The 12,351-nt window shown below is 43.1% G+C and overlaps 1 protein-coding gene across 1 annotated transcript in view; it reads left to right on the top strand.

Moving 5' to 3' along the window:
- The first annotated feature begins 1,352 nt into the window (after positions 1–1,352).
- The window catches only part of SAMD13 (sterile alpha motif domain containing 13), a 48,490-nt gene continuing 37,491 nt past the window's right edge, over positions 1,353–12,351 (top strand). The window contains exons 1-2 of the mRNA XM_074266389.1: positions 1,353–1,489; positions 8,632–8,716. Coding sequence (XP_074122490.1) covers positions 1,480–1,489; positions 8,632–8,716 — 95 coding nt within the window. The 5' untranslated portion in view covers positions 1,353–1,479. The remainder of the gene's footprint in view (positions 1,490–8,631; positions 8,717–12,351) is intronic.

Below are 12,351 nucleotides of genomic sequence, written 5' to 3'. Positions count from 1 at the left end.
TTACTATCCAAACTCTGCTCAGACCTTTGCAAAATGCATCGGCTGTAGAGATGCCAAGGAGGAAGAGATACTTGGATGAAGGCCCTAACCCACCAGTGTGTGTGTGGTGTGTGGTGTGTGGTGTGTGTGTGTGTGTGTGTGGTGTGTGTGTGTGTGTGTGGTGTGTGTGTGTGTGATGTGTGTGTGTGTGTGGTGTGTGGTATGTGTGTGTGTGTGGTGTGTGGTATGTGTGTGTGGTGTGTGTGTGTGTGGTGTGTGTGTGTGGTATGTGTGTGTGTGGTATGTGTGTGTGGTGTGTGTGTGTGTGTGTGGTGTGTGGGGTGTGTGGTATGTGTGTGTGTGTGGTGTGTGGTATGTGTGTGTGGTGTGTGTGTGTGTGGTGTGTGTGTGTGTGGTGTGTGGTATGTGTGTGTGTGGTGTGTGGTATGTGTGTGTGGTGTGTGTGTGGTGTGTGGTGTGTGTGTGTGGTATGTGTGTGTGTGGTATGTGTGTGTGGTGGGTGTGTGTGGTATGTGTGTGTGTGTGTGGTGTGGGTGTGTGTGGTATATGTGTGTATGTGGTGTGTGTGTGTGTGTGTGGTATGTGTGTGTGTGTGTGTGGTGTGTGGTGTGTGGTATGTGTGTGTATGTGTGGTGTGTGTGTGTGTGTGGTGTGTGTGTGTGTGGTGTGGTGTGTGTGTGTGGTATGTGTGTGGTATGTGTGTGTGTGTGGTGTGTGGTATGTGTGTGTGTGGTGTGTGTGTGTGGTGTGTGGTGTGTGTGTGTGTGGTATGTGTGTGTGGTGTGTGGGGTGTGTGTGGTATGTGTGTGTGGTATGTGTGTGTATGTGTGGTGTGTGTGTGGTATGTGTGTGTGTGTGTGTGGTGTGGGTGTGTGTGGTATATGTGTGTATGTGGTGTGTGTGTGTGTGTTATGTGGTATGTGTGTGTGGTATGTGTGTGTGTGGTGTGTGGTATGTGTGTGTATGTGTGGTGTGTGTGTGTGTGTGGTGTGTGGTATGTGTGTGTATGTGTGGTGTGTGTGTGTGTGTGGTGTGTGGTGTGTGTGTGTGTGGTATGTGTGTGTGTGTGTGTGTGTGGTGTGTGGTGTGTGGTATGTGTGTGTGTGTGTCTGTGTGTTGCACTGGGGGGTGTCCACCCCCAACTTGTAGTGGGGCTTCTATTACTCAATGGTCTCCTCCCCTTTTTTGGCAAGTCCTTCCTTCAGCCACGCCCCTCTCTGCAGCACACCTCCCCAGCTTCCCCTCCCCCATGCTCTCCTCTCCCCCTCCCCCCACTCTCGGACTCCGGAGTAAGCTCCTGGCTCCCCCGGGACTACAACTCCCAGCGTGCCCCGCTCCCACGCAGGTCGCGGCTGATTGGCCAGAGGGAATTGTATTTGGAGCTGGACATGTGGCTGCTGCTGCTCCTGGCTGCCGCTGAACTGAGTGTGTATATGTGTGTGTGAGTGTGCGGAGAGGGCATCACTCACTCCGCCGGCTATGAGGAGAGGTAAGTGCTCTCTGAACCCTCGGGCTTCCAGGAGGGGCTGGGGGCGCTGGCCCGGCCCAGCCCCCCCCAGCCCCTTCCCCACTCCCAGCCCCCCATTGCAAAGCAGAGCAAAACAAACCAAAGCCACTCTGCCCATCCCACCCTCCGGCTGTGCACTTCTCCGAGTGGGCTCCGGGGCAGGAAACTTGCACAGTTGCGTGAGAGACGCCGCACCTGAGGGCTGTGCCCGAGAACATCAGGAGTGTGGAGGGTGGAGACGGGGGCACGCGTGGGAGAGTTAGTTTGACCAGTCCTTGCTGCCCTCGCCGCCCTGCCCACCGCCTCCAGCCCGGCCCACCTCCTCTATTCTTGTCCTCGCGCGGGACTCCCGCGGAAAAGTCCAAGTTTTGCGGGAGTCTTCTCGGAGTCTCCCAGCTCAAGTTTCCCCGCGCGCTGTCGTGCGGCTAAAGTCGGGGACCGCTCGGCTCTTCTCAGCCTTTTCCTGCCTAGCCCGCCCCGCTCCCGCCCCCTCGCTGCTTCTCCGAGGGCCCCCTCAGAGCCCTGGGCCCCCAGCCCCACTTCGGCGACCCCCGGGCAGGACGTGTGTCGTTCTCACCCAAGGGTCACGGAGCAGCCTTGGGGCGACGGGGCCAAGTCTCCAGGCTGGGAGTGGGCCCCGAACGAGCTTCAGGGGGCCTCGTGCGAGAGTTCTGGAAGGAGGCTGCCCCTGCTTGAGAAAAGACTTTGAGAGAGACTGAGCATGAGTCACCAGTGACCTGTGCTCGTCCCTTACGTGGGGGAAAAGTACTTTTCCCTTATTCTTTTCTTATATAGAACTTTCCCTGCCTGGGAAATGCCTTAAGAGAAACAGAGAAGAAGAAAGGTGGGAGAGGAAGGAAGGAAAGAAAGCTGAAAGAGAGAGAGAGAAAAGAAAAGAAATAAAGAGAAAGACGAAAGAAAGAAAAAGAAAGGAAAAGAAAAGGAAAGAAAGAAAGGGGAAAAAATCACCAACAGTCTGTACTTTTCACTTAGGTGGAGAAAAAAAAAAAGTACTTTTCCCTTATTCTTTTCTTATATAGAACTTTCCCTGCCTGGGAAAAGCCTTAAGAGAAACAGAGAAGAAGAAAGGTGGGAGAGGAAGGAAGGAAAGAAAGCTGAAAGAGAGAGAGAGAAAAGAAAAGAAATAAAGAGAAAGAGGAAAGAAAGAAAAAGAAAGGAAAAGAGAGAGAAAAGAAAAGGAAAGAAAGAAAGGAAAAAGAAATCACCAACAGTCTGTACTTTTCACTTAGGTGGGGAAAAAAAAAAGTACTTTTCCCTTATTCTTTTCTTATATAGAACTTTCCCTGCCTGGGAAAAGCCTTAAGAGAAACAGAGAAGAAGAAAGGTGGGAGAGGAAGGAAAGAAAGAAGGAAAGAAAGAGAGAAAGAAAGAAAGAAAGGAAAAGAGAGAAAGAGAAAAGGAAAGAAAGAAAGGAAAAGAGAGAAAGAGAAAAGGAAAGAAAGAAAGAAAAAGAAAGAAAGGAAAAGAGAGAGAAAAGAAAAGGAAAGAAAGAAAGGAAAAAGAAATCACCAACAGTCTGTACTTTTCACTTAGGTGGGGAAAAAAAAAGTACTTTTCCCTTATGGTTTCATATATAGAACTTTCCCTGCCTGGGAAAAGCCTTAAGAGAAACAGAGAAGAAGAAAGGTGAGAGAGGAAGGAAGGAAAGAAAGCTGAAAGAAAGAAAGGAAAAGAGAGAGTAAAGAAAAGGAAAGAAAGAAAGTTAAAAAAAATCACCAACAGTCTGTACTTTTCACTTAGGTGGGAAAAAAAAAGTACTTTTCCCTTATTCTTTTCTTATATAGTCCTTTCCCTGCCTGGGAAAAGCCTTAAGAGATACAGAGAAGAAGAAAGGTGGGAGAGGGAGGAAGGAAGGAAGGAAGGAAGAAAGAAAGAAAGAAAGAAAGAAAAAGAAAGAAAGAAATCACCAACATTCTCTACTTTTCACTTAGGTACAAAAACAAACAAACAAAAAAAAAAAACAACACTTTTCCTTGATAATTTTCTGATATATTCCTTTCCCTGCCTGGGAAAAGTCTTAATAGAGACACAGAGAGAGAGAGAAGAGGAGAGGGAGGAAGGAAGGAAGGAAGAAGGAAAGGAGAAAAAGAAGAAAGAAGGAAAGAAAAAAAGAAGGAAAGAGAAAGGAAAGGAAAGAAGAAAATAAAAAGAAAGGAAGGAAGAAGGAAAGAAAAAAGAAAGAAGGAAGGAAAGAAAAGAGAATGAAAGGAAGGAAAGAAGAAAAGAAAAAGGAAGGAAGGAAGAAAAGAAGAAAAGAAAAGGGAGGAAAGAAGGAAAGAAGAAAAGGAAGAGAGAAAGAAAAAAGGAGAAAGAATTCACCAACATTTTATGCTTTTCACTTAGGTACCAAAAAAAAAAAAAAAGCACTTTTCCCTGATTCTTTTTTGATATAATCCTTTCCCTGCCTGGGAAAAGTTAGAAACAAAAAGAGAAAAAGAGATAAAGAAAGAGAAGAAAAGAATGAAAAAAAAAAAAGAAAGGAAATCAACTTCTTTATTTTTCACTTAAATGCAAAAAAAAAAAAAAAAAGAAAGAAAGAAAAGAAAAGAAAAAAAAAAGTTTTTTTCCCCTGTTTTTTTTTTTTTTTTTTTTTTTTTTTTTTTTTTGATATAGTCCTTTCCCTGCCTAGGAAATAATTTTTTTAATGTTGGAGTCAGGGAGGACACAAGGGGTGAGGTGGATAGAGAGGAAGAAAGAAAGGAATAAAAGAAAAAGGAAAAAAAAAAGAGAACCCCAAACCAACATTCTGTACTTTTTATTCAGGTTAAAAAAAAAAAAAAAGTTTTCCCACCTAATTCTACACCGAGGAATGCTTCTTGGAAGTTGATGAGTCCCAGAAATGACTTTAGTAACACATGAATGATCTGGTGTTGAGGTGGTGAATGAGTTCTCTCTGAGAGTGCAGAATCTATCTGCACCCTTCTCTCTCTCTCTCACATACATTTTTTACACATCTTTCTTTTTTCATTTTAAGTGTTGGGAAGTTAAGTTGAATATCATGATGGAAGAAATGGTGGGGAAGCCACAAGCTATTTGTATCCTAAAGTGTCAGCTCATCACCAAAGTTAGAAACCAGCTGATTCAGGAGACCTCAAATTGTCCTGATTTAAATTTCATTTGGCACTTTTTCAATGGAATTTGCTTTCTGTTAAATAATTTGAAACCTGTGTTTTCTTTCTTTTAAATTAATGTTGATATATTTTATTTGTACACATCATTAGTTTTTCAATAAATAATTTTCCCTTTTCCATAGAACCTTCCCATTAAAAAAATGCCTAATAAGTCCAATATTGGGACTCACAGAACATAGAACTTCCATTCTAAGAATTTGTCATTTCTTACTAGAAAGAATATTTTAACCTCAGTTATTTGGAAGTAAAATTGGCTATTATATTTTACCTGAAATTTTTTTTTAAATTTTCTCCATCTGCATTATTTCAGTAATTACCTGTATATAATAATTTTGTTTTTTGTAATGAGTTCTTTTGGTTCTCCTCCACACCCTTTGAAATTCATATTTTTTATTAGACTTCCCAAAGGCACACTTTTTATTCCAAACAGGGAAGACTAGAGGAAAAACTACCACCCCACCCCACCCCACCCCTGTTTGCAGTAGCCATTGCTTTGGTCAGTCATCACAAAACACTTGTCTCTCTCTCTGTGTCTCTCTGTCTCTCTCTGGAAGAGAAAGACAGAGATACAGAGACAGAGAAAGAGAGAGAAAAAGAGGGAGACAGAGAAGGAGGAAAGGAAAGAAAAAGAGAGACAGAGACAGGGAGAAAGAGAGAGAGAGGAGGAGGAAAGGAAAGAAAAAGAGACAGAGAAAGGGAGAGAGACAGAGGGAGGGAGAGAGAGAGGGAAGGAGGATACAGATGCTAATGTCTGGAACTTTATCTCTTCTCAGTTCCTCTCCCTTATGGAGTAGGGGTGCCATTGGGTGCCCAGAAGTATTTTTTTCCCCTTCTGGGCATCAGACTGGCCTGGGAGAGTTGGAGCTATCAGCCCCATCTGTCATCGGCCAGGATTTAAAGCCCTAGTCAAATTCCTAGAGCCCACTCCAGCTGGACTTAGTTGGAGAAGGTTGGAGGGATTCTGATCCAGGCCAAACTGGAGGCTAGACAGTTCTTGGAAGAACACTTCTATCTCAGGCAGGTTACAATAAGGGTTCTGGGGTTTGTCAAGGACTCATTTCCATACGGGACCTCTTGGTGCTCACTTATGGTGGGATTTGGGGAAGGTGATGAGGGGGCCGGATGAAGGTTTTATAAATGTGATGCACTTTTCTTTTGAGAACCAGCGACTTCCCCTCCCGAGGACCAGTCTACAAAAGGTGAGGGGAAAGACGGCTTTATCAAGGCATTGAAAGCCAAGTTTGGGTAGCCTCCTGGTGTTCTTGGGCACTGGCAGACAGAAAGACCATTTCTTTGCATGGGATTTTTGCCCCCGGGTCTCTTCAGTGGTATAGGGTAATTCGACCTCTTTATCCAGTACACCACCTATAAATACATTTCTGCCTTCTGAACATCTATCAGTGGCAATTCAGCCTGGCCTTAGCCATTTATAATTGCACTGTCCGTGCTTAAGCTGTGTGAGGTGTGTGTTATGTCTTGGATGTCTTGTGAGAAAAGGATTAAATAAATAAATGGCCATAACTAATAGTTTCTATTTCTGTAACAAGTTCATGTTTCCTTGCTTGAGTTTGTGATAGTTCTATTCTATAGGATGGAGGTCAAAGAACTTTTTTTTTTTTTAATAGGGAGGGTGGGTGAGAGAGAGAGACAGACAGAAAGGAGAGGGAAGAAAAGAGAGAGGTAGGGAAGGAGATAGATGGAGGAAGGGAAAGAGAGGGAAGGAAAGAGAGAGAGACACATAGAGAGACAGAGGTGGGGAGAAGGGGGGAGGGAGGGAGGAAAGCATAAAGTTTGGGCATTTCTAGAAAAACAGTAGTTGACTATGATTTTCTCTACTGTGAAAACATTACTTTCCTGCATCGTCATATAAAGAGTCATATAATTGACCAGGTCCTACCACAGAAAGATTATTACAACTCCAGTTCTGGGAACTTTGTCTAAGAACTGGGTTCAAGGAGATATTCCTCACTGCTAGGAGCTTGTAAATCCCAGGGCTCCCCTAAAGCTTAGATCTCTCACTTGCTTTCTGCCAGGCACAAAAGAACTGGATACTTCATTTTGGAATCCAGGGGAACAATAGCCAAACGTTGTTTTAAGGGATATAAGGACATGGTACAGAGGGGTGAGGAAAGGAGAATAATTCTACAATATGTTGTGTTTTCATTTTCTGAAAGAGATGAAAGGGGGAGAGAGAGACAAAGAGAAAGAAAGAAAAGAGAAAGAAAGGATAAAGAGAAGAAAAGAAAAGAAAAAAAGCAAAAGAAATGTCTTTCTAGCCAGACTCGGAAGGGCTCCTATTCCATCCCAGGGATGCTGCTGAGGGGAATGAGCCCAAGTGTGCAGGCACACGAATGCTGTATCTTTAAAAAGTCAGCTATGAGACAGAAGGCAGTTGGAGCTCCTGTGTGGGAGTCCCAGCATCATGTTGGCTTGGGGCCAGGCAGCTCTCATTTCACTGTGTCAAATTGTGCCTCCTTACTGAATTCCTTTGCCAGCTCACTTTATGAAAGGAAACACTGGGGTTTCTTGGGCTGATATTGATAAGCTTTTTTTTTTATGCTTCTAGATTTGCCTTAAAAAGAAAAAAAAATCCCCCCCCCCAAGAAATGGTAATCTAGTGGGGCTGTTGAATGGCAGCATAATGCTGAGTGATATTAAAAAAAATACAAAACACCCACCTTCTCCCCTACCTAACCTCCCTATCCCTTCTTTCCTAAAGATGCTTAGAAAATGGTGACTGTATCCTCAGTTTCCAGATGAAATGAAATGGTCCTTTTGGGGTTGGCCAGGAGGTCTGATTTCTTTGGGGCTTTTCTACATTGAGGTGTATTTGTATTAATAGATACAACAGATGAACAGAATGATCAAATGAATCATTTACTAATTGAAAGTTGTGAATATGTGTGTATTTACATGCATGGAACAGAGAAGACTCTCCGCTCAAAGCTGGATTTGATATTCCACAGAGACTGGGAGAGTTCTAGCGATGGACCTTCTGAATCTCCTTTAAAGGATGTACTTGTCAAATGAGGTGGGATCCCCTCCCCCTACAACCATACAAACTGCCTCCCAGAGTGGGGTAATATAACCAAGTCAAAAGTGGAATTAATATTTAAGCAAATAGATCCACTACAGAAGAGAGAAAAAATTTTTTCTGGGTCAGTTTCTAGCAGTTTTACTATTTTTTTTTTTTTAATTTTTAATTGGTCCATTGCTACTGGCACTGATTTTGATTCTCCCCACCACCTTTCATCTATCTCCACTGAATAGTGATGGGTGTCCTTAGGCAGTTGTTATGGTCAATTGAATGGATAAGCCCCCTTTCCCACAACCTTGCTGAGGGCTCCCTGAAGTTTTTGTGGGCTCACAGCTCACTCCCCAGCATGGCTATCTCACACATAGGCTTTTATGAGGAATAAGGAAGAAAGGGGATATTTGCTGAGAGGAGCTTCAAGGGACTTTTTTGCACTGCTAGGAGAAGGGGTGAGAGGAACCCCTTGGGAATGGTGCAAAGCAGTTATGGTGAATTAAAAACCATAATGTCAGGGGAAGAGGAATGGAGCTGGGGGGAGATTCAGTTGCTGTTGTTTCTCTCTAGTTTGACTCATTGATGTAGCCCTGGCACTTACAGTACGAGCCTGTACCCATGAAACCCATGGCACATATTTGTATCTGGGCTATGATGCATTTGCTAGAGATCCTGCCAAGATCCAAAGCAATGAATGTTGTTCCATATAGAAGCACCAATAAGCATTTTTACCCTTCTGCTGGAGTTTAATCAGCTCCCTTCAGTTTTTAAGGAAATGGGGATTTCCATAAACACTTCAACTTGGATGAAGTTCTTCTCCCAACAAATGACAGATTGATATATGCAATGTTTCCTCACTTTCTAGGTATTAACATAAGGTTCTTGTTGTTTTTTTTCTCTCCCCTTTTCCTCTCCCACCCTCTATCCCCCACTTTATTGATTAGTTGCTGGAATAAGAGAAGACCGAAGCTTTCCAATGTACTCAGTTGACGTGGAAAACAAGGAAAATGGCTCTGTTGGTGTCCAAAAGTAAGTAAGTGAGTGACTCCCAGATTTTGAGGTCCACCTGTGCCAGCAGTGAAGAAGCAGTGGGGTTTCCCATTTGGTGCCTTCTACAGTGTCCAGAAAGCACGTTGTAAATATATGTTGTGAAGCTGTCCAGGAATGACACAGGTGAAGGCTTTTGGAGGTCAGGGTAGATGGAGGGAGGGAGCCGTAGTGTTTATGAGACTGCTTGGTAACTCTCAAAGGTGGGAGGAGAGAAAAACAGTCTGAAATTTCACCACCTGCCTATAGAAAATGAAGACCTGATATTAGATACTGTATACAGTGTTTTACTCAGCACTTTGAAAAATCCAGCCTACCTTTCCAGAAATTTTTCCCCCCACATTACCGTCCTTCAGACATTCTAATGTTCCAACCAAACTGGTCTGTTTCCTGTTCCTCATAAGGTCATTTCATCTCCTGCCTCCATGCCTTTGCCCAAGTCATTCCCCCCTGCCTAGAATGCCCTTCCTCCTTACTTCTCCTCTTAGAATCCCTCATTTCCTTCAAGGCTTAGCTCAAAATATCACTTCCCACATGAGCTCTTTCCTGACCCCCCAGCTGATAATGGCCCCTCCAAAATTCACAGAATCCTAGTTGTAAAGCCGGCAGGAATCTCAGAAGCACTTAATACAGCCCCCTCCTTTAACAGGTCACTGAGGACAAAAAAGTGGTCTGTCCAGGGCCACACAGGTGAGTGACAGAGATGGGATTTGGACCAGGCCCTTTGTCTTTACTTTGTCTATGTTTTGTATTCTCTTATGTGTATATGTCATATCCTTGACAACATATGTAAGCTGTTTGAGGAAAGGGACTGTTTTTCTTGGTTGGGTTTTGTTTTGTTTTTCCACTTTACCTAGCACAGTGTCTGCTACCTAGTAGGTACATAGTAAATATCTGTTGGTGATAAATTCTTGTGTTTCTTGTATAAGGTATGTGTATGTATGTGTATATATGTATGTATATATACATATATATATATATATATATATTTTAAAAATCTATATGTACTATGTTGCCTAATATATTCAAAAAGCAAATCTCCCCCAAGATGGGGGGATTTGGAGTTTGCGCTTATTGCTGCAGTTAATGAGACTGAATATCTTCATTTAGAAATTAAACTGAAAATACAGTCCAGCTTCTGCTATACTGTCACCAGTAAGCTCTAGGAGGGTGGTCTTGATTTCATTTCTTTTCCCTGTGGATTCTCTTAAAACTTGCCCTTGAGTTAAAGCTTCAGAGATAAGTAATTAAATGCAATAGAAGCTGAGGCTTCTAAATGAAGACATAGTGTGTGCCATGGATGTCTGCACAGAAGGCACATTTGACTCCACAGAGAAGTAACATAAAAATAAGCTTAATAAATGCTGCCTTTAGCACCCTGTTCAGTTTATATATCAGTGCACTCCTCCCTCTCCCTCATACATAAAGAAATATATACACTCCTGAGAGTGCAACCCTCCCTTTTGTTTCCTGAGAGCAGAGACAGAGAGTTTAGAGGGAGGAGGACCAACAGATAAAATTTTGATTTTCTCTCTGGATCATGGTGATAAGTAATTTGAAGATTGAATGTGATTGAAGGCTTACCAGTCATCCAAAAGGAAGAATTTGTCTGTGTCCTTGGGGAGCAACCAGGGGATCCTACTCCAAGAGGCCAAAGTAGTGTTATAGGCCCCTGTAAGGGCCAGACCTAAACTTTTAAAGGGTCTTACTAATCTATCCTAGCTGTAGGTACTCTTGTTGTCCAAGGCTCTGCAGTATTATCTTGGCCCATCTGTTATTTTTGCCATCTCAAGAGATAAGGAAAAATTAAAATCTAGCTGAAGTTATCGAGGGACTAGTTGCTTTCCTCTAAAATGAATCTTTCTAATCAAGTAGGGACCCTAAAGTTTTTCTCTAAACAACTATAGGACATAGTCCAATATAAACATCCTTGGTAATTCACAGTTTTCCCAAATCAAAAATAAGTCACTGAATCCCCTCTGCTTCAGATGAAATTAAGGCTCGATGGGGCTCAGAAATTGTCTAGTCCAACACATGCCCAAAAGAGAATGACAAGTGATCACCCAGGCTGACATTCCCATTCACCATTCTGGTTCTTCACTGACTTATCAATGATCTTCCTGGGACTGAAAACAGTGGCCAGATACACTAGCCAGAGCAGAGGCAAAGCAGGATTATCATCAATGTCAGAATATTTTAGAGAGATCTAGAGGGAAGCTATCTGGTCTGCTAAATTTACACCCGAGGAAACTGAGGCCAGAGAGACTTATCCAAAGCCATACAGCTAGTTCTCATTGGATGCAAGATTTGAATTCAGGTCTTCTGAGCTGTTCCACGCTAGCTCCTGTTTTTGGAGTTTTTTGAGCTTGGTTCCATAGTCTCTCTTTAGCCCCATTTAGTTAGGGGCAGGGATGGGTGAAAGGACTGGGACTGGAATTTCCCTGGTATAGGGAACTCTCAGCTGAGTGAAGTCCAAGTTGGGTCTGTTCTAGCAACTTATACTTCTAGGAAGTGGTCTGTAGCAGAGAGCAAACTCCATAGAAAACAGAGTAAGATGTCATTGGGGAAAGTTTGACAAGATAGATAAAATCGCAGCCCCATCCCCATGTTAGTTTGTGATTTTCTAAGTCGTAGGCAGACCCCAGAGATCCCTTTCTATCCCCACTCACCTAAAACATTCAGGGGTCCAGTGACGTGGTCAGGGTCACACAGACTTAGGTGTCAAAGTCAGAGACTGAATCCAGTTCTTCCCTGCTGGTTTTCTGTCCCTTACACCATGCTGCCTTTTATGGATAGCTAACTGCCAGAATGAGTTAGCTGTCAATCGGATATCCATATGCCAAATGCACAGGGTGAATTTAAAAAGTGTGCATTCTTGCTGGGCTGATGCTGAGAATTCACAGCTTGTCCGTAATTACAGGGAGATATGCAACCTCAGTCAGCATGTTCAAGATGTAGCCCATTTAGTAGCTATAAAACTCTGACCAGATGGGGGATGGAATTGGGAAGTGTGTTTCCCTGACCCATCCCGGAGTGAACCTGGCCCTGGGCCGGTCCTTCTGAGGTGGTAGCCTCTGGATTTTTAATTGTCTCTGTCTGGAAGGAAGAGAACAGCACCGTGATCATTCAGACTTTCTGTCCTGTCTTGGCTCATCTATCAAAATGACATTGCCATTGACAAGCCCATTTATGATTAGTAAAATAGTTTCCCTTCCCCAAATAGTGCAAGGTGAGTGGTACAAGCCATGTTATCCCTATTTTACAAGTGTGTAAACAGATTCAGAGAATTGAAATCACTTGTCCATGGTTAGGAACTCCACCATTCTGAATTCATTTCCCATGGCTATGAAATCAACATTGCAAGATATTTTCCTGATGGGGCCATTTCTACCATGAAAAAGAAAATCATACAAGGTAATGGATGTGTTATTAGCTTTCTACTTTTTAAGGTGAGAGAGTGGATCTGATGTCAGTGAGTAAAAGGGATCATCTGGAAGGCAACTAGATCTTTTGCCACAGTGAAGACTGATTTCCTCTTTCTATCTATCCATCCATCCATTTATCCATCCATCCTTCTATCCATTTGTTCATTCATTCTTGCCAAAGGACTACCAAGG

The sequence above is a fragment of the Sminthopsis crassicaudata genome, chromosome 4, assembly GCF_048593235.1.
Source record: "Sminthopsis crassicaudata isolate SCR6 chromosome 4, ASM4859323v1, whole genome shotgun sequence".
NCBI classification, from domain to species: domain Eukaryota; kingdom Metazoa; phylum Chordata; class Mammalia; order Dasyuromorphia; family Dasyuridae; genus Sminthopsis; species Sminthopsis crassicaudata.
This window is presented reverse-complemented; position numbering and strand designations above follow the sequence as displayed.